The 24,031-nt window shown below is 42.8% G+C and overlaps 2 protein-coding genes across 2 annotated transcripts; both read right to left on the minus strand.

Moving 5' to 3' along the window:
- Positions 1-4,863: 4,863 nt before the first annotated feature.
- foxk2a (forkhead box K2a) lies at positions 4,864-11,189 on the minus strand. Its single transcript, XM_080485892.1, has 9 exons — positions 10,627-11,189; positions 8,755-8,949; positions 8,537-8,678; positions 7,458-7,604; positions 6,464-6,657; positions 6,185-6,381; positions 5,831-6,094; positions 5,569-5,742; positions 4,864-5,262 (listed from the first exon to the last, which is right to left on the minus strand). Exons 1-9 carry the CDS (start codon positions 10,920-10,922, stop codon positions 5,066-5,068), a joined length of 1,806 nt encoding a protein of 601 aa, XP_080342018.1. The 5' UTR covers positions 10,923-11,189; the 3' UTR covers positions 4,864-5,065.
- A 4,813-nt stretch (positions 11,190-16,002) lies between these two features.
- LOC308108624 (transmembrane protein 238-like) lies at positions 16,003-23,472 on the minus strand. The gene is made up of 2 exons (XM_080461742.1): positions 22,780-23,472; positions 16,003-16,748 (listed from the first exon to the last, which is right to left on the minus strand). Exon 1 carries the CDS (start codon positions 23,343-23,345, stop codon positions 22,788-22,790), a length of 558 nt encoding a protein of 185 aa, XP_080317868.1. The 5' UTR covers positions 23,346-23,472; the 3' UTR covers positions 16,003-16,748; positions 22,780-22,787.
- Between the last annotated feature and the right edge of the window lie 559 nt (positions 23,473-24,031).

A 24,031-nucleotide genomic window follows, 5' to 3' on the forward strand; every position in this document is an offset into this window, starting at 1 on the left:
TTTAAGACGTCTTCCGAAGAATTTACAAAGGACAGCTATTTTTAATGGCGTAGACGGAACGGGAGACTTTTGAGATTTTTTTTCTTTGTGGACTAACACCACCTAACCTAACCATAGGGAGTGCCTCTGAGACTGAGAAGAATCTGTACGAACACAGATTACCGTCATATATATATATATATATATATATATATATATACATACGTGTCTTCTTGTTCGGTACCATCGAGGGCGCTAGCAGAGCGTGTCGGTCCCAATCCATCACACGTCAACGTTAGTATTAGATTTTCTTATAATCACTGTATATATACACAATCCCCACCGACTGAACTTCTAACCGCAAAGAAACTGTACAGAATCGTAGCAAAAAAAAAAAAACCCAACATGTATTTTTCTTTCGTACATTTTGCAATATTTTGTTCCCCTCGAGAGTTCCTTTTATTTTCTTATTTTGTTGTTTCTACCAACACGAGAAATGCTAACATTCGCTTTCTTGCAGAGAGTGGGATAAATTTGACGGCCGTCACGCGTGTTTACGGGATATTTAGCTCCTCCTCTCCTGCGTGGGGCTTGCTGATCCCTGTAAGTTGTTTTATGTCAAATTCACCATCAAACTGCATAAAAGTCATTCAGCACTTTTTCTAAAATAATTCAAAACATGATGAAATTATGCAGAGATTTTAGGAAGTCCAGTTCGGGAACTCGCTTCGTAAACGTTAAACAAGAAGACTTATCCGCACTTGTGTCTGTCTGGGGGAAATGAAGCTACACTTTACAGCGCTTAACTTTAGCTTCACGCAAAAATAGGACAATGCTCACAATCTTCTGAATCTCAAGAAGCACTTTCAGATGTAGAACTTCATGAAATCTTGAATGTAGATTGAAAGGAAATAAAATGATCAGCTTGCTGAGCTGTGTTGTTTGGTAACAATTTTTCCATTTAAACGTTTACATGTAAAGTGATTCTATATTGAAATTGTTAAGATGTGATTAAAAACGGTGCAAATTATTTTGGACGTCCGGTTTATAACTTGCTTCCTGAGAGCAAGACAAGAAGTTTGATGCCACTCTTGTGTCTGCTACAGTTTACAGCTTGTTAGCATTAGCTTAGCACCAGAACAGGAAACAGGAAGTAATTTGAGACCGTTTCAAAAATGTATAAAATTTAATTTGACATTTCATTTTGTTTCCTTTTAACTAACTTCAAGATAAATATGGAACTGTAGTGAAAGGCTAACTAGCTTTAGCTCGTAAAGACACTAAACGGCTACACTAACTCATTCAAAGTAACTCTACTCGCATGTCGCACTTGTTTAATTTCACTGTGGCTTCGATATTTTTGTATCAACACATTCCATGAAAAGCACTTAAGAATTTGTGTGATGTTTTGAGAAAAACGTCTTTCTGGAGAATTTTGCTAGCTTACTTTTTTGAGAAGTTGACCCGAGCGTCGATGCTACACGGGTTTCTAAATGCTAAAAGCTCTGGAACGGTTGAAGCTACAAGTTACAGGTAGTTAGAATTAGAAATGGAAAAAAATGACGTGGCAAGTTTCTGAAATAGTTTATTATTGCTACCTTAAAGTGTAAATCCGTGAATAATAAAGAAGTGATTTTAAAGCTAAAGAGGCTAGTCAGCGTTAGCTTAGCATCAAGCTATCGGATTTTTGCTTAAAGAAAATGAGTTAGGACATTTTTCAACTCCCATTTTCCTCCTACAGCAGTTCAATGCCAATCTAACGTCTTGGAAACTAAGTTTGACATCGCTATCAAGGCTCGCGTGCAATTCTCTGCAAGAAAGTGACTTTTCCTCAAAATGTTGAAACATTTCCTGAGCAGGAAGCCAAGAGAGCCAAACATTTCAGCGAGCTGCACAAACATGAAGGTGTTGGCATCAAGTTTAGTTTTATTACATCACCAGTGTTGTGGAAGATGATTGTTCTGCTCTACATGCTTTATGTACCCGTTTTATTCATTAACATCCAAACTGCTTTGCCCTGCAAATTCAACCAAAATCAGGGACTCTGAAGGAAGACGTGAAAAAAAAAAAAAAAAAAAAAGTCTGATTGTGAGGTTGTTTTTTTCACTCTCCTTGTTGCAAAAAGCTGTTTGTGTCGCTCTCCGCAACAGATTGTACGTCACGCCGAGCGTCCTGAAGGGGACGCTGCACAAGCTGAAACACAGTCAGAATGATTGTAAAACCTGCAAATTTGTGAATAAACTTTAACCTCTGCTTTTACAGCACGAGCTCTTATCTTGTAAAAATCTTTGCAGTGATTCAGTGAGGAGGAGTTCCTCAAGACCGTAAAGTGGATGTTTTTTTTGTCGTGGTAGGTAGAAGTGACTGATTCCACAGCAGGTTCCTCCACTTCTGGTAGTTTCTTCCTTTGGAACGCCGCAAACCCTGTTGTTCCTTCTTTTTCACTTTCAGTTTCCTTGTCTGCTGTGTCGCTTCCTTGTTCTCCTCTTCTGATTCTGTCTTGTCGTCTCGGAGTTCTTTGACCTCTGGAATTGTCATGACTGCCCGATTTCCTTCCATCGCCTCTTTATTTGCAGTTCCAGTTTTCTGGCTCTTGACTGATTTGATCTGATTATAGCTATTAAAGTATCTAAATGGGGTCCCCCCGGCTTGCTCAGGTGGTAGAGCATGAGACTTATAATCTCAAGGTAGTGGGTTCATGTCCCACGCCGGGCGCCACCTTCCCGCGGGCTCACGACCCGCAGGAAAGGTTCTTAATCGGTGCAATGAGCTTTGGGTGACAGTGTTCAGACTGCCGCCCGGAAACGGATAAGCGGCACAAAATGGATGGATGGATGGATGGATGGATAGACGTATCTAAATGTGCACCTGTATAATTTTATATAAATCAGTTCTCAAACAGCAATTATTTGTTGGAGCTGTTTTTGTCAGGCTCGCCGCTGTTCTCTGATCACGCACATCGTCTCCATGACAACACACACACCTGGAGTATTACTTTATTTTTTACAATTACTTCCGACTTCATGATCCCTTTACACTATTACTGCTACTTTGATACTTTTATCACTACTATTGCTACTTTATCACCTTTGCCAATGAAAGTTGGGGAGAAGGTTGCGTTTTTGTCCGCGCGTATTTATTTATTGGATTGTATGTATGTATTTCACCAAATATTCGCAAACACTATTCACTCGGATTGCATGAAACCCTCAGGGAGGATTTGTCATCATTCAAGGACCAATTGATTAGATTTTGGGATGTTAATGGCAAAGCATCAATGTCTGTTGTCATGGAGACACACTAGCTGCTGTTAGCCATCTGCTCGCACACTGCTAACTCCACTCCCCGCCCCGCCCTTCTCCACTCTCAGCCAATCACATGCCACCGCAAACGATGCATTCAAGTAACCAAAAAGAATGGAACATCAGAACGTCATCGTTTAGACTTAACATTGCAAGGTGGTGTTGGTGAAGAAATACCTGTTCTCGTTGATACTGTGTCACTATTACTGCTACTTTGATACTTTTTAGCTTTTACTGCTACTTTATACTTTTTAACTTTTACTGCCACTTCGATACCTTTTCACCATTACTGCCACTTTTTAAACTATTACTGCTACTTTTACTTCAATCAAATGTTAGTAAAACTTACCAGGAATGATTCAATCAGGTCAAGAAAGAACAAACTCAAGGTTTTGTGTTTTAAATAAATTTATATATAAAAAAAGAAAAAAAAAGAAAAGGAAAAAAAAAGCATTTCTCCACAGAAAGCAGAATAAACACCTAGTACTTGGTTTTCCTGGCGTAACATAGAATACAATCCGGGTGGGCTTCTTCCAAAGCCCCCAACACGACCCAGCTAACTTCAACACAAAGGAAGGGGGGCAGAGGGGGGGTAACAAAGGCAGAAATAAACATACATACTTTAAAAAAGAACTAAGAGGTTAAGTGCAGCACTGGTTCAGAATCATTTAACATAGATTCAGTCGAAGTCTTCTTCAGTTCCATGTTCAGAGAATCTGCTCACGTACATTTTTGTTTCTAAGATCCGTAACATGCAAGCTCCAAGAAAGGTGGAATACACACAGGAGGGGAAGGGGGGGATATACTTTATATCTCATAGGATATTTTTGTAAAATATGAAAAAAATCTGTCCATGTACAGTGATAAACAAACTTCTTTTGCTATGGAGGAGCCTGAAAACAAAGAAAGACGTCCATTCCATCGATAGTGTTTCTTTAACGGAAGGAGAACAAAGAAGAGTACATTCAGTTCACCGAACGTCCACGTGTACAACAAACCAACAAAGGGGGCAGCGGGGGGGATGTAAACAAAATAAACAAAAATAATCTTCCGGAAACTCTCACGCTGTAAGATCTGTGGCTCAGAAGGGGGAGGAGCCCAAACATGGAGGTAAAAAAAAACAAAAAAAACCTTTGTATGACGGAATACTGCATATCTACTCACGACTGGGTCCGGGGGGGGGGGGGGGGGGGGGGGCTAGCTAGCTGCCGAAGACGGAGTGGTGGTGGTGTTCACGTGTTCATGATGTGCCTCCATATTGGCGAGTGACGTCATGGTTTTCTTCTTTTTTCCATTGTTAATGCTACCGAAGTGAAAAACCTCAAAGGTTGTTCTTTTTTTGGGATGGGGGGAGGGAGGGGGGGGTGTCTCAGGGTCTCAGGGTGGGTGTGTGAGGTCTCCTTGTTTGTGTCATGGTAGGTTGGGTGGGTGTGTGGTGGGGAGGGTATGATGGAAGTAACATTTTTTTTTTTTTTTTTTTTTTTTAAACCTTTTTCTGTGCTTCTTGCCGTCTGGGTCTTGTGGCGTGTGTGTGTGTGTGTGTGTGTGGGGGGGGGTGTTCACAGTCGTCGTAACTCTTCGATTCCGTTTTTGGTCGTTAGTTTTTGCATGATGGTCTTAATATGTTTTTTTATTGTTGTTGTTTTGTTCACACATTCTGAAGTCCATTTCTTTTCTTTTTTTTTTTTTGGCACGTCGGAGTTGGATGATGACTGACGGGTGAGGAGGCGGAGCTCGTCAGGCTCTGGACGGGATTGATTCAGGTGGAGGGGGGCATGGGAGGGCTACTTGTCGCCCCCCACCTGCTCGCTGACCCCCCCCTCCCCGGCTCTGTCCGTTGTGCTGTTGGGGGCGCCGTCCCCCTCCATCCTGGCCCTCTTGGACTCGGGCGGCTCCGAGACTTCACCGTTCTGCCTCTTGGTGGGGAGCGAGGCTGACGCTGAGGCGTGGGTGGCAAGGAGGTGGAGGGGGCTCGCCACAGCTGTGGGGGGGGGGGGGGGGGGGGGGAGAGAGAAAAACACCCACCTTGTCAGGATGGAGCTCTGTATTTACAGGTGTCCACTAAACGTCTCACCACTCGCACAGGCTTCCCTTTATAGCTGAGATGACACTACAAGTTCCCGATAACCTTAAACCAATGGACGCTACAGTTTACACTGAATCCATCGCATCTACCAAAAATAACCGTTTATCATGAATACGCCGCACTCAAGAGGTCCCCTGAATGCAACACGCTCATTCAATAAAATGTAAGAAATGAAAGAATAAAAGGAAATGAGGGAGAGACCTGTGGTGGCGGTCACCAGGTGTGTTCCGTTCTGGGTGATGGTCTTGATGGGGAGCTGATGCTGTCCGAGTGGCGCCGGCTGCACGATGGTGACGGTGGTGAGCGGCGCCGTGGAGCTCTGGATGATGCGTCCTGCTATGGAGGAGGTGATGGAGGGGAGGGGCTCCACTTTCACTGTGAACAGAGGAAGCACCGTGAGGCGGGGGAATTGTGTGTTCATGCTCAAGTGTGTGGCCACCGGGGGGCGACGTGGAGGCCTCACCTTTCAGGTCATTATGCTCTCCTCTTCCACCACCACCACCTCCTCCCCCTCCATTCTCCTGAGGTTCTGAGCTCACGGTGGCGGTCGTCGCCACAGTGACGGCGGGAATCTGGTGGACGACGTGCACCGTCTGCATGATGGGCGCAGAGCTGTTGGTGGTCACGATGGCCGGAGTGGCCACGGCGTAGGTCACAGGCTTCATGGTCGTTTGAGGCACCTGACGCTGCACAGCGATCAGCACGGGCTGGCCGCCGAGGGGGGAGCCTGGGGGGGTGAGAAGGAGGGGGTGTGGGGTAAGATGAGCTTATAGAGAAGACAACAGAGGACATTCTTGGGGGTTGGGGGGGGGCTTACCGGGGGAATTCTGTGCAAAGCGGGCCTCCTGGATGACCGCCAGTTTGGGCTGGACCATCTGCGTGGGGGCCGGAGGGGGGGTGGGCTCTGGCTCCATGGGGACTGGGGACCCCTCCCTGGACAGGCTGTCTGGGGTCTGCACGCCACTGGAGTGGGCTGACAGCACCCCCGTGTGGCTGGGAGACGCCGGTGCGCTCCTGTGAATGTACACGGGGAAAAACTCCTCATCAGCTCTGTTTTAACCAACAACACTTATCAGAGAGGGGGGGAGGGGCCCACCTGGATGAGAGTGGCCCCACCGGGGTCCTGAAGCACGGCACGCCGCGGGGGCGCCGCTTCCTGAACGCCTGCTCGATCAGCTTGCCCTCGGAGGCGGGGTCGATCCTCCAGAAGGAGCCTTTCCCCGGCTCCTCCTGAGAGCGAGCCACTTTGATGAAGTACCGGTTCAGAGAGAGGTTGTGACGGATCGAGTTCTACACAAAACACACGCACGCACACACACGGAGGCGCTTTGTTAAACCTGTGGCACAACAACAAGGCTGCTAAGTCTTTACCTGAGACATAACCACATTCTCCAGAATCTAGGTTGCGTTTTCTTTTTTTTGTTCGGTTTTGGCAGCTCATGCAACTTGTATGTCAACATAAACCAGTTGGTACCACCTGTGACCACTAGATGTCACAGTATGACCACAGGAAGCTGCTCGGCTATCACAGACAAATACCCTCCATTACTAGCGAGACGAGCTAAATATTCCCATAAAGAAAAGATAATCGACAGAACTTAAAGAAAGTCCAGAACGAGAGCAGTCAGAGTTCAGAGAGAGAGAAACTGAAAGAAAAGCAGAGGAACCGTGACGAACTGGACCCAGATGTGACGTATAGTCAGGAAGCACTCGACCTTTGACCTTTTCTCATCGTCTCACCGTATTTCAGTTTAAACTGCGGTTTTGGGGTCTGGTTGTACGAGTTTTATTGAAAATGAAAGACATCCTGGTTAAATGTTTGGCCTTGATTCAGAATTTCTTGAATATCGCTACGTCACAATTTCCCAACCGGACAGTTTCTTTGCATATTGACTCGTGAAATGGTTTTTAGTTTTACAAAATGACAGGAATTTGTTCTGTTTGTTCTCCTGGATGTTTCTATGCTCTGCTCTTTGGCCGCTGTCGTGCTAATGGTGGTACGCTGGACTGATTACTTGCTGATCGGTGAACACATTAAAGGAAAAAAGAAATGCTGAACTCGGCCCAATTTAAACCAATCACGCCCCGACCTGCCAGCCTTTGTCCGCCGTCCGGTAGTACGGGTAGTTCTTGGTGATGTGGGTGTAGATCCCGTTCAGGGTCAGCTGTTTGTCCGTTGCCATGGTGATGGCCTGCACAATGAGCTGAGCGTACGAGTACGGCGGTTTGGAGTCGTCCTGCGGGAGAAAGCAGACAGGAAGTTAAATCTGTGCCGCGGTTCAAGCAAGAGAGTCAATTTTTAGACTTCAATGCTGCCGCAGCCCGTCGAGACGCTTCAAAAGGAGCTGAAGCTTCAGACAGTTTCAGCGTTTCACATGTTAAGAACGATCCTCCTGCACGAAAAGCATCAGGAAACATGCAGAATGCGTCACGGCGTTATGAATCTTTAGAGTTTAATCTCTTTCTGACACACCAGGACTCCCATAATGTCAATTTCCTGTCACGCAGATTTCGATTTCCACAGATCGAGACAGAGAGATAGAAATCTGAAACGTGACAGAAGATTTTTTTCATGAATGACGACCGAGTGCATCAACAACACGTGTACATTACTGCTGGCTTCTTATAGCGAGCGATGACGAGAAAAAAACAAAAAAACAAAAAAACATTTATTATTTTATTTTGTCGTCTTTCTTGGGCGACAGACACATTTCATGTTCGAGGGTTCACATGTTTTCATCTCTGCGAAGTCACGTGGAAATATAAAGTCTGACTTGGAGCTCTTGGAGATTTTTTTCCTTTCTGTTGGGGTTTTTGTCTGAGATTTGAAAGTGGAAACAAAGAGCCGACTGAACCTTCAGTGCGAATCGTCGACTGGAAGCTACGTCGATGACCACAAACGTTTCAGACGGGAACGCTGAGAAAAGGATCGCAGTCCAACGAGCCTCCCTGTTGTAAATATCCTTAAAAAGGTATTTTTGTCTTTTACAGACCTACAGGAGGTTTTCCAAGCTACACTGAGACAAAAGAAGAATCCATCAGGTTTATGATACAAATTGTTCCACCTCCTTACAAAACTTTTTTAAAAAGTGCAGGACGAGCACACATCCCAAAATCCCTGCGATACCAAACCCCCAGTGTGGATCATCAGAGTGAGCTGCTCTCTCACCTTGGGGCTGTCTTCACCCGACGCCTCCTTGTCGTTTTCCGACTGGGAGTTGTCCCCGATGAGGTCTGAGGCCAGGACTCGTCCCGTCCGGTAGCTGGACAGGCCGGCCCCCCGCGGACTGGACGGGCAGGAGTTGGCAGCACTGTGAAAATCAGAAGCTCCCGTTAGGACGTCGGCGGACGGACGCTCGGGAAGCGAAACCGGCGCGTCGTCTCTACCTGATGGTGCCGGTGGGCGAAGGCAGTGGGCTCATGAGGTGGGCGATGTTGTCGGGAATGTTTATGGTCAGCGGGGAGATCTGCGGCTGGACGGGCTTGACCGGTGATTCCGGCACGTTCCTTGGCTCCTTCTTGTCGCCGGACAGGGCTGTGAACGTGATCTTTATACTGGTGCTGGGGAAGCGGAAGCAGCACCTGACGAGCGGACGAGAAAGGCGTGAAGAACCAGCAGCGTTAGGCCGCCTCGTTGACCGGTGTCCTGCCCGGCAACAAGCAGGTCAACGAGGTCCGAACCGAAGCCTGGAGCGCAGCGCCCAGACTGGGCTTCACACCCGTTAAATATGGACCAACACCATTATGTAATGCGCCGTGTCTAGCATGTCTTGTTTATTATTAATGGAGGTATATTTGGACTCGTCGATGACACCTCCACATGAATTACTACGACTACGTCCTGGACGGGACATTAAAACCCGCCCTGCTGCTGAAACTTTGATGAAGGTTAGAAAGTAAACAAGAACGCGAGTGTTGGGACGGATGAAATATAGAAGACGGACAAACATGAGCCGAGACAGAAAAGATGTTGACACTGATCCAAAGCAACTGGAGGAGTGTCCTCCGTCCAGCAGCAGCTCTTAATATAAAGATTTAAAGGACGTTGATGCCGGAATAAGAAATTTGCAATAAATTGTGCAGCCTGATATTTAAATAGCAGACCGCCCTGAATGTTATCGAAGGCAAGCTAAATACACATGACAAAATACTTCACTCATATTTCCAGCTGAACTCATTAGGTTTGCTACCAGGTTTCTGTAAAACACCAAAGCAGTGGGCATATTCCTGAAGACATGATGCTTTTCTCAAACACGATTGTCACTGATCTCTTTATATTTATGAGCTAAATGCTTCAATTACGAGACACAAAAACACAGTAACAGCACCTAAATAAAACCTACATTAAATACAGTACTGAAATTACGAGGTGTTTTTATAGGAAAAGTGGTTGAAATGAGAATCTTGATGGCCATGTCTGTTCTGATGGATACTAGCAGACCATGTGGAAACCACCGAGGAACATTTTTGTAGTGTAGACGGAGCTGACAGCAAACTGTATGTACATAGAGATTAGTGATTGTTATGACGTCTGCACACACAAATATCTAAATAGCATACATGCAGTATTGCACGATCCTAGGATTTTTAGGTAAATCGTGGTGTTTTGATGCAGATCTGTGTGTTGGATGAATCCGGCAGGTTTTTGTGGAGATCTGCATTTTTAGGTAAATGTGCTTTTTGGTGAATCTGGGTGAATTTGCATATTTTTGGGGGAAACTTGATGTTATTTTGGGGAACCACTGTTTGTGCAATTCTGTGTTTTGGGTGAATTGTTGGTCTTTTGGTAAATGTTGGGTGTTTTTGGTGAATATTAGTGGTTTTTGTGCAGATCTGTTTTCATGCACATTTGTGTTTTGAGTGATACTTGGTGTTTTTGGGTGCAGATGGCTATTTTTGATTAATCTTGGTGCAGATCTGTGCTTTGGATGAATCTTGGCGTTTCAGGTGAATCTGTGTTTTGTACATTTTTGGGTGAATCCTGGTGTTTACTGTGCAGATTCGTGTTTTTTAGAGAATTTGCATTTTTGATCAATCTTTGTGCAGATCTGTGTTTTGGGGTGAATCTTGGTGGTTTTGGGTGAATCATGTTGTGCAGATTTATGCAGTGAAGCTGCAGCTTGACAACACGTGCAGCAGGGACAACAAAACAATAACACGACGCCCTCCATCTCCATCCCCCCCCCACACCCCCACCCCCACCCCCACCCCCACATATATACATACACACACATGCACATGCACGGGGGTCTTCCTTACATCCGCGGGAGCTGCAGAGGTGGGGCTCCTCTCCTCTGGAACACCCCATCCACAAACACCCCGTTCTTCCCCAGGCAGCGGAGGTAGAACTCCCCGGTGCCGGTACCGTCTTCTCCCGCTGTGAAGATCTCCAGGTGCCGCCGGGAGATGAAGCTGGAGTGGCCCATGCTGACGTCCACGGAGCCCTGCGAGGAGTTCCGTCCGATGGTCACCGACCTCTTCTTCATCAGGTATTCGAATTCTCGGCCCTCCAGCCGGGCTACCGCCGACCCCGACATCCCGCTCACCACCGCCATCTTCTGAAGCTTCCAGCCAGATAGACTTCGGGTGCTTAGCGTTCAGGGCTCGCGGGGCACTGATACGGGGGTTAATTTGTTTTTTGAAGGGGGGATTTGTTTCGGGTGGGGGTCCAATTTTACACCGTGGAGAATTTAGCTAGGAACGTGCCAGACCGGGACACCGCGGCTCCGACCACCGCCGTGGAGAGAGGAAAAAAAAGGGCCGCGCCGGCCAATCAGCAGCAGCCAAACGAACGGAAGCGCCCTGACGGACAGGGCTGACAGCCAATAGGAAGCCAGCATCGGAGGGCAGAAGCGAGCTGTTTACCAATGACAACAACATTATAAATAGCCGTAGAAAATCAAGCTGGATTGCAGTGCAGGCTGACACGCAGAAGGAGGAAGGGAAAATATGGCGCCAAAATCCACGAGGTGGATTTAATAATACTAATAACAATGATAATAATAATGCTAATAATAATCATTATTATTAAAATAAGAACTATATGGAAACTGAAATTTGTAATCTCAAAGTTTGAGTAAATCATATTTAAATACTTAAAAGATTACTAATAAGTAAAGGGGGGAAAAAAAATGTGTTCCAGTACATAGAAGTATATTAAAGGACAAGTCCATGAATTCAATCCACCAATTAATAGAAAAAAAACCTTTGGGGAAAAGCATTTTCATTCAATATTTCCATATAAAAACATGTTGGGTATTCAAGAAAAATGTAAAGTTAATGAAAAAAAAGTGAATTCAATTTCTGTCATTATCGAAATGTTTAATGTTAACACACAAAAAACCCCACCAAGACTCTTCCACAATTTAAACAAACATATTACTCTCACACGGGACATAAACAAAAAGCATTTGTAAAAAAAAAAAACCAAAAAAACCCCAACAACTTATTGCTAAATTATTTTGGCTAAAAAAATTATTTAGCAAAATTTCTTTATAAATATTTGACCACAAACATTGAACAAAAAAATAGACCAAATATTCACATGAAAGGTTTTCAGAAATGTTTTTTTTTTTAACTAAACAAAAACACTCAATGCAAAAAATTTCCCTCGAAAATTGTGAATTATTGATTTATTTCCAAAAACAGGAAAAAAATTTTTATCCATTTAAAATTTTTTATCTTCAAATGCTTCCATTATTCAAAAAAAAACAAAACATTTTCATTAATTTAGTAAAAATAGACTAATTAAAATACAAATATATATTGTTTACCACAGAAGAAGAAAATTAGTTCTGTCTGACTTTCCCCGAATGCATCTATGTTCATATTCAAGCATGGCGCACGTGGTGTAAAAATATGACGTAATCAGAACGAGCGGCGTTCACGGACGCTCGGAATTATTTACGGTTCAAATTAAGTAGGTCGTCTCATACACCACATCAATTTTAATCATAAAATTTGACAGAAATGGTTTAAAAAAAGTTTAAACAAAACTCATATTTTAAATACCAGGAAATACTGAATACAGAAATTGTAATCAATCACATATAAATGGTTAAAAAGCAACGGTTGGAAGTTTCTTTTTCTTGTCATTGATAATGTGGTTAAAGATGATGTCAAATGGGTATAAAGGTAGAAAATTAATTGATCCCGTTTGTGTGACTGTAAATATTATTGACTGTGGCACTCTTCATGTATTATAACGTATAAATTCATTTGAAAAGATAAGTCATTCATGTGTGTAGTTAAACATATGCTGATGTAGCTCTATAATTAATGCTTGCTTCATGTATAGTTTAAACTTAGTTTTATTTGTACGTTACTTGCCTAATGATGATAAGGTTATTTAATTATTCATGCCTATAAAGTTTTCTGTTTGTGGAATAAATGTTTCAGTTAAATTCACTTCTTTCTCACATTTTGATCAGATTTTTACTAATTACTAACTCAGTTTTTAACTCGGTATTCAGTGCACACTTTTCTTTCTCCAGTGCACACTTCAGTCACCACTGCGATCTAATTGAACCTCAGCTGAGTCAAATCATGATCAAGTGCTGCCCCCTGCTGGTGAGGACAGCAACATACAACACCATCTAAAACACTAAGATTAATTTAGTGAGATTTAAAAAACAAAAAAGAAGAAATCCATCTCCTCTGTACGAGCCAACATGTCTTTTTCTTCCATGTGTCTTTTAAATATCTTCTACATATAACATGTCTTTTAGTGGAACAGTATCACGATGCACAAAATGTAAAACGACAAACAACAAAATGAAAATAATTTCCCTCAACTTCAAGATTTTGTTCTATAAAAGATCTTTAACTGCATTAACCTAATATAACAGTTTTGGACATGTTTGCTATTTAAGTGTTTTTAGCCATTTTATCTGTTCAAGCTGATTTGGAAGTTTAGCCACACAAGTTAATTTCAGCAGTTTTCACCATGTTTTGTCCTTTTAGCTTCCTGTTAGCCGTTTTGCTGTTTTAAGTCATTGGAATTATGATCCCAACACGGCTTCTAACGTTTGAATATGAACCGTAACTTAAGTTGCATTTAGGAAGTTTAGATTACAATTCAGGATGGGAAACATTTCATTACATTTTTTGGACCTGATTTCAGAGTTTTCAACCTTATTTAATATTTGAGACAATTTTGTCATTTTTGCAATTTTAACCCCTTTCTCTCTCTCTTTTTTAAGAAGTTCTTTGTTTTTACACACATTAAGCTTTTTTTCTCTAATAAAATTCTAGTCATTTTATTTTTTATTTTTAAAGTTGTTTTAGCAGTCCCCCTCACTCTTTGTGGATTTAGAGGTATAACTTTGTGACGGGTTCAGGAGCCACTATGGAGAGGCCAAAGAGCCACATGTGGCTCCAAAACCACAGGTTGCAGACCCCTGTTTAGTCATTTGATCTGTTTTAGGCCTTTAAAAGGTATTTCACCATATATAACACTTCATTAATCCCTTGAAAAACGTTTGGGGTTTTTTTCCCCTGCAGTGGGCAGCCACATTAAGGCGCTACTGGGACCTGATGGGGGTTAAGGGTCTTGCTCAAGGACTCCGTGGTGTTCGCTGTATGATTCAGACCAGCAAAGTCTCACTTTCTAAATCCACTTCTTAAATCACTAGGCGACTACCGCCCCAGATAGATTAGAAATACTTTAATTCCTGAGGGAAATTCGTGAAAGATGAATCTGCTAAAAAAGAAGATTAGCGTAGCGTAGAAATAACCTGCCGTTCGCGCTTCTTTAATCTGTGTCAGTAGTTTGAATCACGGCGCTCACTGCCCTGTAGCCTGTTCGTGTTGGAGCACCATTCCATTCCTCCACATCCTGTCACCACACCGAGTGTGACGTGCTGGCCCGGCGACGGTCAGCGGCGTGGAACCCGATCCCCGTCCTCTTTGTCCCCACAGCGTCGAGTCAGAAGGTGTCGCGTTCACCCCGCCGGGGCGTGTTGGGTGGTGTATTGTGCGTCGGGCGGTCACACGGGTAAATGGAGAGACACGGCGAGGTGTTGGGGCTGAAGTTATGAATTAGTAAAGCTCGACTGACACATTTTCGAACGCCGTGCGATCCTGGGAAATGTGCAGCAGGCTCTTATGAGGCAACCGGAGACGTAAACACCGCCTATAATCCTCCTTATGCAACTAAACACATTTAATTCCGTTGAATCCAGAAAGATTAACTTCCCTCGGCCCTCCTCACGACAGCGATCATGTTTTTCTTTCGGGAGCAAACACGTTGGACCACATACTTCAAGCTGAAGATTATGTTTTCACTTCACCATGTTTCTCCGTTTTCTGTTTTTCCCAACACCACCCTTGTAAAAGGAGAGCACTTCCTGCCCCGCTAACTGAAAGACGCCTCGTCGGACTGGTTTCCTGTTGAATGGACTCGTAGAAAGACGCTCGGATTTCACCAGAAAAATAAAAAATAAAATAAAATCACAGACTGAGAACAAGAGTGTGAAGAGATCTGGATAGAAAGACCAAACATGATATGTGAGTGAGGATGTGGATAAATAGATGAGCATTTGATCGGAAAACAGATCTAGTGTCAGACAGAAGTCACAAAATGACAATTGGATGTTGCAGCAAAATGAGTGAAAAGGGGAGTGAAGAGGCAAGAAATGGTAGCAATAATCACAAATTGGAGCGAAACCTTTAGAAAGAAGAAAAAAAAAGCTAAATATTGAACAAAAAAAACCTGCAAAATATCAAGTCGCATCTAGGACGGTTTAAACTGATCAAATATGAAGCACAGACGGTGACGGAACTCCAAAGGGCAAAATATATCTTCTCCAAGCACCAGTCAAGATAAAGAAGGCCGACAATAAACTGACAAGTTGTAACTGTTGGTTAAAGGAGCTTGGATCACTGGCCTCATGTCGTCACATCCTCTCCTTCAAGTGTCGACCTTCTGGTACTTTCTGAGCCTCCCAGCTGTACCTTCCATGGCTGATCACATAAATTGGCTTCCACGTCCAACAATTTCGGTTTGGTCGACAGAAAAACGAGTCTAAAGCAGCTGCAGTCAGTAGAAAAGGAAGTGGGACTTCTTGCAGTACTGATCGATCTGGATCCGTCAGTCGGAGGACGAGTTTCCTGAACTGGAGCCACGTGGATCATCGCTTAGAAAAAAAAATTACGTCTTTTCATAGTTAAGGTATTTCCTGCAAGGTGTAGATAAGCAGAGGAATGTCGCCCGGCCGTTTAAACTCTTCCTCCTCGTCAGTCGGAGCACTTTACGAGGACCCGCTGCTTCGTTACAAGCCGTCGCCGAGGCTGTGGAGGGTCATGGATTATTCCGCCTACTGCGGCCGCTGCCTGCTCTTCTTCTTCCTCGCCATCTTCATGGACGTGGCGGGCTTCATCATCTTCTTGGTGGGGGTCGCCGCTCCCATCCGCTCCTGGGACTTCTTCGTCCTGTCGGGGCCGCTCCTCATATTCCTCAGCCTGGTGTTCTGGATCTTCTGGTATCTGGGGAATCTGGAGCTGCAGACGGACGACTTTCTCCCCAGATGAGTTTGTTTTTGATGGATGAAAAAAACAAAAACAAAAAAACTAAAGCAGGTGCGGATTCTTCATATTCACAGATCGATGTAAACAAACCTGTCGGATTGACGGAACGACATTTAATCGTCTTTATTTCCATTTGCAGGGGGGGGACGGGGGGGGGGGGGGGGACGGTTCCTCCATGATTCCAAACGTTTTGGGGATTTACTCAGAAACGACGCTAAAAGCAGAGAAACTCTCACTGCCGAGCTGCTTCACGAACTTTGGAAGGAAAAGGAGAAACACTGAGGCAGAAACTCCTCAAGTGTCGAACGATTCCGCCTTAAATCAAACGTTTGGAGACGATGGGAAACTTGACTGACCCCTCCGTCTCGACGTCTTCCAGCAGAAAGATCCTTTAACAAGCAGCAGTTTCTGACTAAAATAACTTAAATGGTTGATTCATTACTTTGATTTTAAATCAATTTGCAGTGTTTTTATTGACAGCATTGTTGGGGACATTATGTAGCATGTAGCCTTTCAGATCATCCGTTTGTAGTCGTTTTGCCATCGTCCATGTCCAATCTTCTACGTGCTGTATGTTTGTCATCAGGATGAACCAATGACTAAATCCATGTAAACTTTATTTGAAATAAAAAATAACTTACAATTCGCCACGAAATCAGCACATTTAAAAAATAGACATTTGCTATATACATAATAAAAACCCTGATCTGTGGACGGTGGGGCTTCTCCCTGATTGAGAAATCCTCTAGTAAATCATAGTAAAAAAAAAGTGGCTTCAGTCGTCAAAGTTTCAGTCTGTTGGGAGGTTGTAGGAAAACTGAAGTCCAGCCAACGAAAGGAGAGTCGTACATCATCTGTGAACAACCAAGTATAAAGTGTGACAATCAAAACGTGAGCAAAGTGAAGAAACTGTCAAGAACAAACCAAACAAATAGAATTTTGCTTTGCAATGACTCAGCTGTTTTTCCCCTTTTCCAGTAGTTTTCAATGTTTACACTTTGTTTGCTGCTTTATCTTTTAAATATTTTTCTTATGGTGAAGCAGTTCTAAATTAAATCTGTAAAAACTATGCAATTTGCCTATTTATTCTGTATTTTTAGAGTTTGCTTTTTTTCTTTTTTTAATGAAAATTTTGCCATATCAGCTATTTGAATTTTTTCATTGTAGCCCTTTTTAAATTTGCCATCTTTGTAGTTTCACCTTTTTAAGACATTGTTAGAAATACATTTACCCTATTTAAAGCCATTTTATTTAGCATTTTTAGCCACTTGAGTTGTTGTTGTTTTACCCCTTCATTAGTAATTTGAACGTTTTTGCTAATTTCGGATGGTTTCAGCACTTATAACCCAGAAATGTAACAAAAATAAGATTTAAAATGTTTGTTAAATGATGAAAAAAAATAATCACTAAGACGTCAATCTGATGAGACAAAAAAAATTATCTGGTGAATTTTCTCTTTAGAAATCAGGAATTTATTACCCAACCTCATATAAAATGCACATTTTACCATGCTTTACAGTAAATTTTACACACATATATATATATAATTTAAAACCTTTGTGCATTGTTTGTGATGAGCTCATACAAGCACATCACTAAATCCCTTTTTGGTCATTCAATAGCAGCTCGAGGGGAGTATGTGAGGCTGGAGTCAAATTCCAAGTAGTGGAGGTTGTTATATGCACTTCCTGGAAAGCTAGCCAATCCCCCCCCCCCAAAAAAAGTGGGATTCAAGTGGAAATAAGGAGATAACAGTTTATTTCAGACAGTAGATTCTAAAGAATTTCTGGTGTTAAACAGATTCCAAAAAAATAAAGTATCTTTTACTAGAGATCCAGGGGTTCGGCACTTACAGAACAAACCAGTTAGCGTCTGGTGATCTGTGTGTATTCACCAGAGTCCTCACATCATCATAAACCTTATCTATATCCGTGTTAATAAAATCGTTGACTGAACATTGTTAAACCCTCCTCCCGTCCCACCGGCTCGGACTCCCGTCAAAACTGATAAACATCCGACGTCACTGCTCGTGATAAGAAGCGGCAGGCGGCCGCCACAATGGTCATGTTGTCTTTGGGTGGAGCTCAGTGTTACTGGAGGAATGTGTGGTGATAAAACCTTTAAGTCCGTTCTGCGGCTCGCCCGCATACGACGTCGTCTGACGGGACGGACAGTAAAATAAAAGCAGCCTCACTTTACTCATTTCCTGTAAGTTAGCCACGGCGAAGTGCTGAAACGTTTTAGTTCTTCTGGCGGTATTAGCCGTTTTAGCCGCTTGGAAGGGGTTTTCAGTATTGAAAGTAAAGATGCAGCATCCTCAGTGTGATTATTTGAAAATAAACTGATTAGCAAACTTAATTACCAGCGTTATTAAAAGGAAAAACAAAAGAAATTCTCTGGTAGATTTCTTGTTGAAAGTTACATTCAGTAAGAATTAGTTTAAAAACAAGACCAAACCTCCTTATATCGAAGACAATAAAGAAGAAACACAATTCCATCAACTCCTGGGAAAAAAATAAATACCTGTGGGCTAAGTATAGATCCCTGTGGTACACCACGAGGTGAAACAGAGTTGTAAGAATGGATGCTTCATGTGGTAAACTCCACCATTTGATATTATTTCAATCCTGAGTCTGCATGTATTTTAGGGTTTTAAAGTTTGATGATTCCTTCTTCCAAAATGATTCTTTAAATTTTTCCCAAGAGAAAAATCATACAATTATTAAAACAACTTTTTCTTCTAACTATATCGTGAAAACGATTAAATGTCAAAGATTTGTGGTTGAAAGCCTGACTTAACAGTCTTACTCAGAAAACAAAACCAGGATATCCAATTTTGGACATGGCTTTATTCAAAAGAAATAAATCATTTAATTTGAATGTGTACATTGTATTTACTTCAAAGTGTTACTTCTTTATATTCTAATAACTGATTTATTTGTATATGTTCCTGCAATGTGTGCTGCTCCGTCTTGAATTAAACACTGTAGGACATATTGCCTCATGTTCTTGCGGGCACTGTTTGCTCTTTTGACCACACTGGCAGCCTGGATAATAACGGTCGATAAGACATGGTGATTATGTGATTTGGAAATCAGGCAAACATCCATTAGACTTCCTGAGTGATGATAAAGAAAAGGCATGATAGAGATTTATACATGTAAAATCTGCTTTAGGCTTCTTATAAACAGACACCAACATCTTTAACCAAGAATCTATTGATAGTACTCGGCGTATCTGATTGATCAAATCTGAATATTGACCACTTTGTTCTCAGGCCTTAACAAGAAATTATGTATTGAAAACTCTAAGTTTGCCTGCCAGGCCACTAGCCGGTAGTGTTTGTTGTGAATAAAGATTTAACGCCCTTTAACCGACTTTCTCTCATCATTTATGCACCGTCGGTATGCAAGAGCTATGTCTCCACTTATGCAGATGACGGTGTAGTGAATGTTAGTAAAGGTACAGTTTGTTGGAGAAGCTTTGTTGTCGCTCGCCGCCCAATCAGAAGGTTGCAAGTTCGACGAGACACAACCGCAAGCTGCCCGTGTGAATGCAGTGTGAGTGGCGGTGGTGGTCGGAGGGGCCGATGGCGCAGTTTAGCAACCTCGCATCCCGTCAGCTGTGGCTACATACGTAGTTTACCACCATCGTGTATGGAGTAGATGAATAAGGCAATGTAAAGCGCGATACAAAATCTATGCATTATCATTTTGTTACATAAAAAACAGAAGAATATTTGAGTCTTTCATTGTAATTGTTGATCAAGAAAAAACTGCAACTGTGACGCTCAAATTTATCGTTTTAACTGGAGGTTTTTAGAGTTCTCATGCTGAGTTTTGAGCTATTTGAGGCTATTATAGCAGCTCTACATTCACAGGTTTACATTACCGTATTGTCCAGACTATATGTCGCAACAAATTATAAATCGCATTAGTCAAAAAAAAAAAACCTGACATTTAGTTGTCCTGGTATATTTTCCTAAAAGATTTGCTTTTTATTATAAATCACATGAGCGGCTAAACAGCTTAAAAAGTGTAACTAATAGTGCGAAACAATGGGCAATCTAAGACCTTGTCCTTACTGCAACACTATCGCATGTTCACCGAATATCATGCAGCAGAATGACAACGCTTACGGTGATGGAAATAATAGTCAACCACATTTCAATGAACACTCTTCCAGTTACATAATGCGATTACCTCCTTGTTAAAGTTGAAAGAACTTCCAGAAACACACGGCTCCAGAATAAGACGCTCAAACTAATTTTGGTGTTTATTTAAAATGAATGAAATCACCCAGATAAACAGTAAATCAAGCCTGGGAAAAAGCTTTGAACAAACAATATGGTTAAAATATTGAGTTTTTCCAGTGTTTACCAAAGTGTCCTGTTAAGAGTTAACCTGCTTAATTTCTCCAAGTTCGTATACGACTTTTCTTTCTTGGCACGCACTGCAACATGGTTTAGAAAGAAAAAAAAAAAAAAAAAAAGCTACATAATGAAAAGAAATGGTGTTTGAGAAAGAGAGGAGGCCGCACACCTTCCTACACACCTGCAGCCGCCACACTCCACTCCTCCATCCTCCGGATCAATAACGGCTGCTGACTCCCATTAAAAATGCAATTGCGCCTTCTGGCCCCAAAGGGAGTCTGTCTGGTTACAAGCAAAGTGACGAGTAAAATAATGCAGAGCTGAAAACGGCCGGGCTCGTTAATTAAAAGATGCCACGGGCCACTGGTGATGTTTCACCCGGCAGAGGAGAAACGGAGAGAAGTGTGAGAGGTGGAGAATATACAGATAATGCAATAAACTGAGCTTTATGGTAATTACAGGCAACACAAACTAAAGGGTAACAGGGTTTCAACATCCTTAAAGTAAACTTGTGCTGCGAGCCGCCGTCCTCCAATAATCAAACATTTGACAAAACAAAAAGTTTTTTTTTTAAATCGGCGTCAGCTTCAGCGAAGCACAGTTTGAAGCATTTTATTGCGGCCAATGATCAGCAAGGGAAAGCTTCAACGCTGCGATCGTCCGCAGCCTCGACATAGCTTTTGGCCTCGTTTACATTTTCAAGTGAAACCCGAAAGCTTTCGTTACGTTCTGGGAGTCCGCTAACAAGGCAACGGTTCCGTTACCACTGAATACGCAACGCTTTGGAAACGCTGCTACTGTGCATGCGCACCACGGTTGAGGAAATAGTTCTTCTGCGCATGCTCAGTAGACAGACAATATCACGTGTCTCCAGAGTGCCATGACTCCCAGTCCAGATTCCCCTGGGGCTGAGGAGTTTGACTGTTGCCAGTCACCGTAATAACAATCCTACTTGGCCGTCTGTTCAGACGAATGTCTGCTATAAACATTAACAAGCACACAGTGGATGCTTTACTCACCATCTCGGGGTGCTAGTTGGACTTCAGCTTCCACACTTTAATTCGGCAGTTTTTTCACCGCAAGAGAAGCACGACGATACACTTTTAATGTACCCCTTTTCAGACATGTTGAATTAGATACATATTCTGTGTATGTCGGTGTGTCCTTGTATATAGATTGTTTTTTTTGGGATGTACTTTCATGAAATATAGATATAATTATTCATAAACACTATTTACCAAGCTTATTCATAGAAATTATTTCGCTAGATTGGAATTCCATGTTGAACTTAAAGGGCTACAACAGTTATTTCCTGAAAATATAATTTGGTTTGATAAGAAGCCAGTTGAACATGTTAATGATTAAGACGGAAACTGTATAACAAAGTAATAATGTCCAGCCATCCATTTTCTTCCGCTTATCTGTTTCCATGTGGCGGGGGTGGCAGTCTGAGCACCGTCACCCAGATCACATTGCACCGATTAAGAACCTTTCCTGCGGGTGGTGAGCCCACGGGAAGGTGGCGCCCGGCGTGGGACACGAACCCACTACCTTGAGATTGTGAGTCTTAATGAATCGTCGTAATGTACAAATGGAAAATAATCTGCAAGTTAGGGCTGGGCAAAACAACATTTTTTTAATGATTAATCTAGCAATAATTTTAATTGGCTTAATTTCCCGCAATTTCATAAATATAGCAATTTACACATTACGCTCACCAAAAACATTGATTTCCTATCACATTAATATTTATTTCATTTTATTCTCATTTCTTACAAACATCCCTTCAGAACATTGCTCCTATAATCTCTCCAAATTCCAAAATACCATAAAAGTAGGAAGAATTAGGTAGAGCTAAATAATATATTCTTATACCAGATGTAGTATTCAACAAAATAAAATTAAAGCAGCAATTCTCAGAGCAATTAAAAGAAGGAAACCGTTTTGTTTTTTTCCCCCTTTCGTCAAGCCGGAAGAGTAACCTTTAACTTTAAAACATTGGACACCAAAGTGGAGAACACATCTCATGCCCCTCAACGTTTCGATATTTACCCTATTACACACTTAATTTGTGCTTTCAATGCATATTTCAATAAATGAAACACAAGTTGAGTGGATTAAAAGAAACAAGTGCTCAATAATTGTATTATTGTCAGTAAACACTAGTCAGGATAATTATGTAATGTTATTAGTGAATTATGGCAGGAGTGGTAGAATTAAATACGTTTCACTTATATTCTGATCTCATAGAACTAATTAAAAATAATTAGATCTATGAGATTAGACTATATAGAAAAATTAGAACAAATACATTTTCTTTTGAAGGTCAGGATCAGAAAAAACAATACCCCCAAGGGACAATTACTCAGGTATGTATCTGTATTTTGTCTATAATTTGACATGTCTGAAATGGATTACTAATAAAAGAATACAAGTTTAAAGTGGGTAATGTTGTGGTTGAGAATCACTGCTCTCTGGATCAACAACACGCGGCTGTTTGGAGCTTTACGCACCGTCCTTGTCAGAGGAGCCTCTCCACCTTCTCCTCCGCGGGCCGCAGAGCCCCGTCCGCGGCCTTCAGGACGCCGAGCTCCACGTTCCTCCCCGCCACCGGACCCTCGGTGCTCGGTTCGAAACCCCGGTTGTCGTGGCCCGTCAGCGCGCCCTTGCTGCCGTCCTCCCAGGTAACCTGAGCGTGCGCGGCCCTGTTCGCCCCCTTTCCCACGCGCTTCTTCCCCTCCTCCTCCCCCCTCCAGACGCCCCCCGCGTCCAGGGGCTTCACGCCGCTCTTGGTCAGCCGCTCGGACAGCTTCCGGGCCCAGTGCGTGAAGCTGACGTCCAGGGAGCTCCTGCGCTCGTCCCCGGGGAGCTGCACGTTCCCGGTGTACCACAGCACCCACCACACCAGGCTGAGGAAGATGACCACGGAGCCCGTGTAGATGAAGAAGTCGCCGTAGAAGCGGCCGTACAGGCTGAGGTTCCCGAAGACCCCCACGAGGAGCATGACGAGGCCCGCCACGTCGAACAGGAGCGCAAGGAAGAAGATGGGCGCGCACCTCCCCACGCTCCTGCGTGCCATGCCGCGGCGGAGGAGACTGCAGCGCGAGTACCGGCGTCCTCGCGGCTCCGAAGCTTATCACGACGCCTCATTGCCCACCTCTGCACGAGACCAGGGAGACACACCTGTGCGGGGCTCACCTGTGCTCACGAGGCCCCGCCCCTTCCTGCGCGTGTCAGCATCTCAGCTGTTTGTCTTGGGGTAATGTCTTCTATAACTTTGAGTTTACTTTGCAGCCTGGACTCTGGGCTTTGGGAAGCGCGTTGAAAAAGAATACTGTCTAATTCGTCTCGTTGACTTTCTTGCAAAGTTTTATATTCATAAAGGGGAATTTTCACCAAAGCAAAACCTCTTGCATGTTTTTATTTGGTTTCCGTTTTCTGTCTTTATTTAATGTTAATGTAAAGTTTTTCTCTTCGGTTGCATGTTTATTGCACCATTGTTATGTTTGACATTCACTGTTAAATCAAAATTGATTTAAAAAAAAAAAAAAAAAAAAAAAAAACAAAAGAGGATCTAAACTCTTTCTAAACTCTTCAGGGGTGTCAAACACATTTTAGTTCAGGGGCCATAAAAAGTCCAAATTCATCTTGAGTGGGCTTGACCAGTAAAATAGTGCCATACTAATTTTTAAATTTAAACTTTAAAATTCTTCTTTGTTTCAGCGCAACAAAATGACTACAATCTCAACACAAAGCCGATCTTAA

The sequence above is a fragment of the Lipophrys pholis genome (genome assembly GCF_963383615.2).
Source record: "Lipophrys pholis genome assembly, chromosome: 1".
NCBI classification, from domain to species: Eukaryota; Metazoa; Chordata; class Actinopteri; order Blenniiformes; family Blenniidae; genus Lipophrys; species Lipophrys pholis.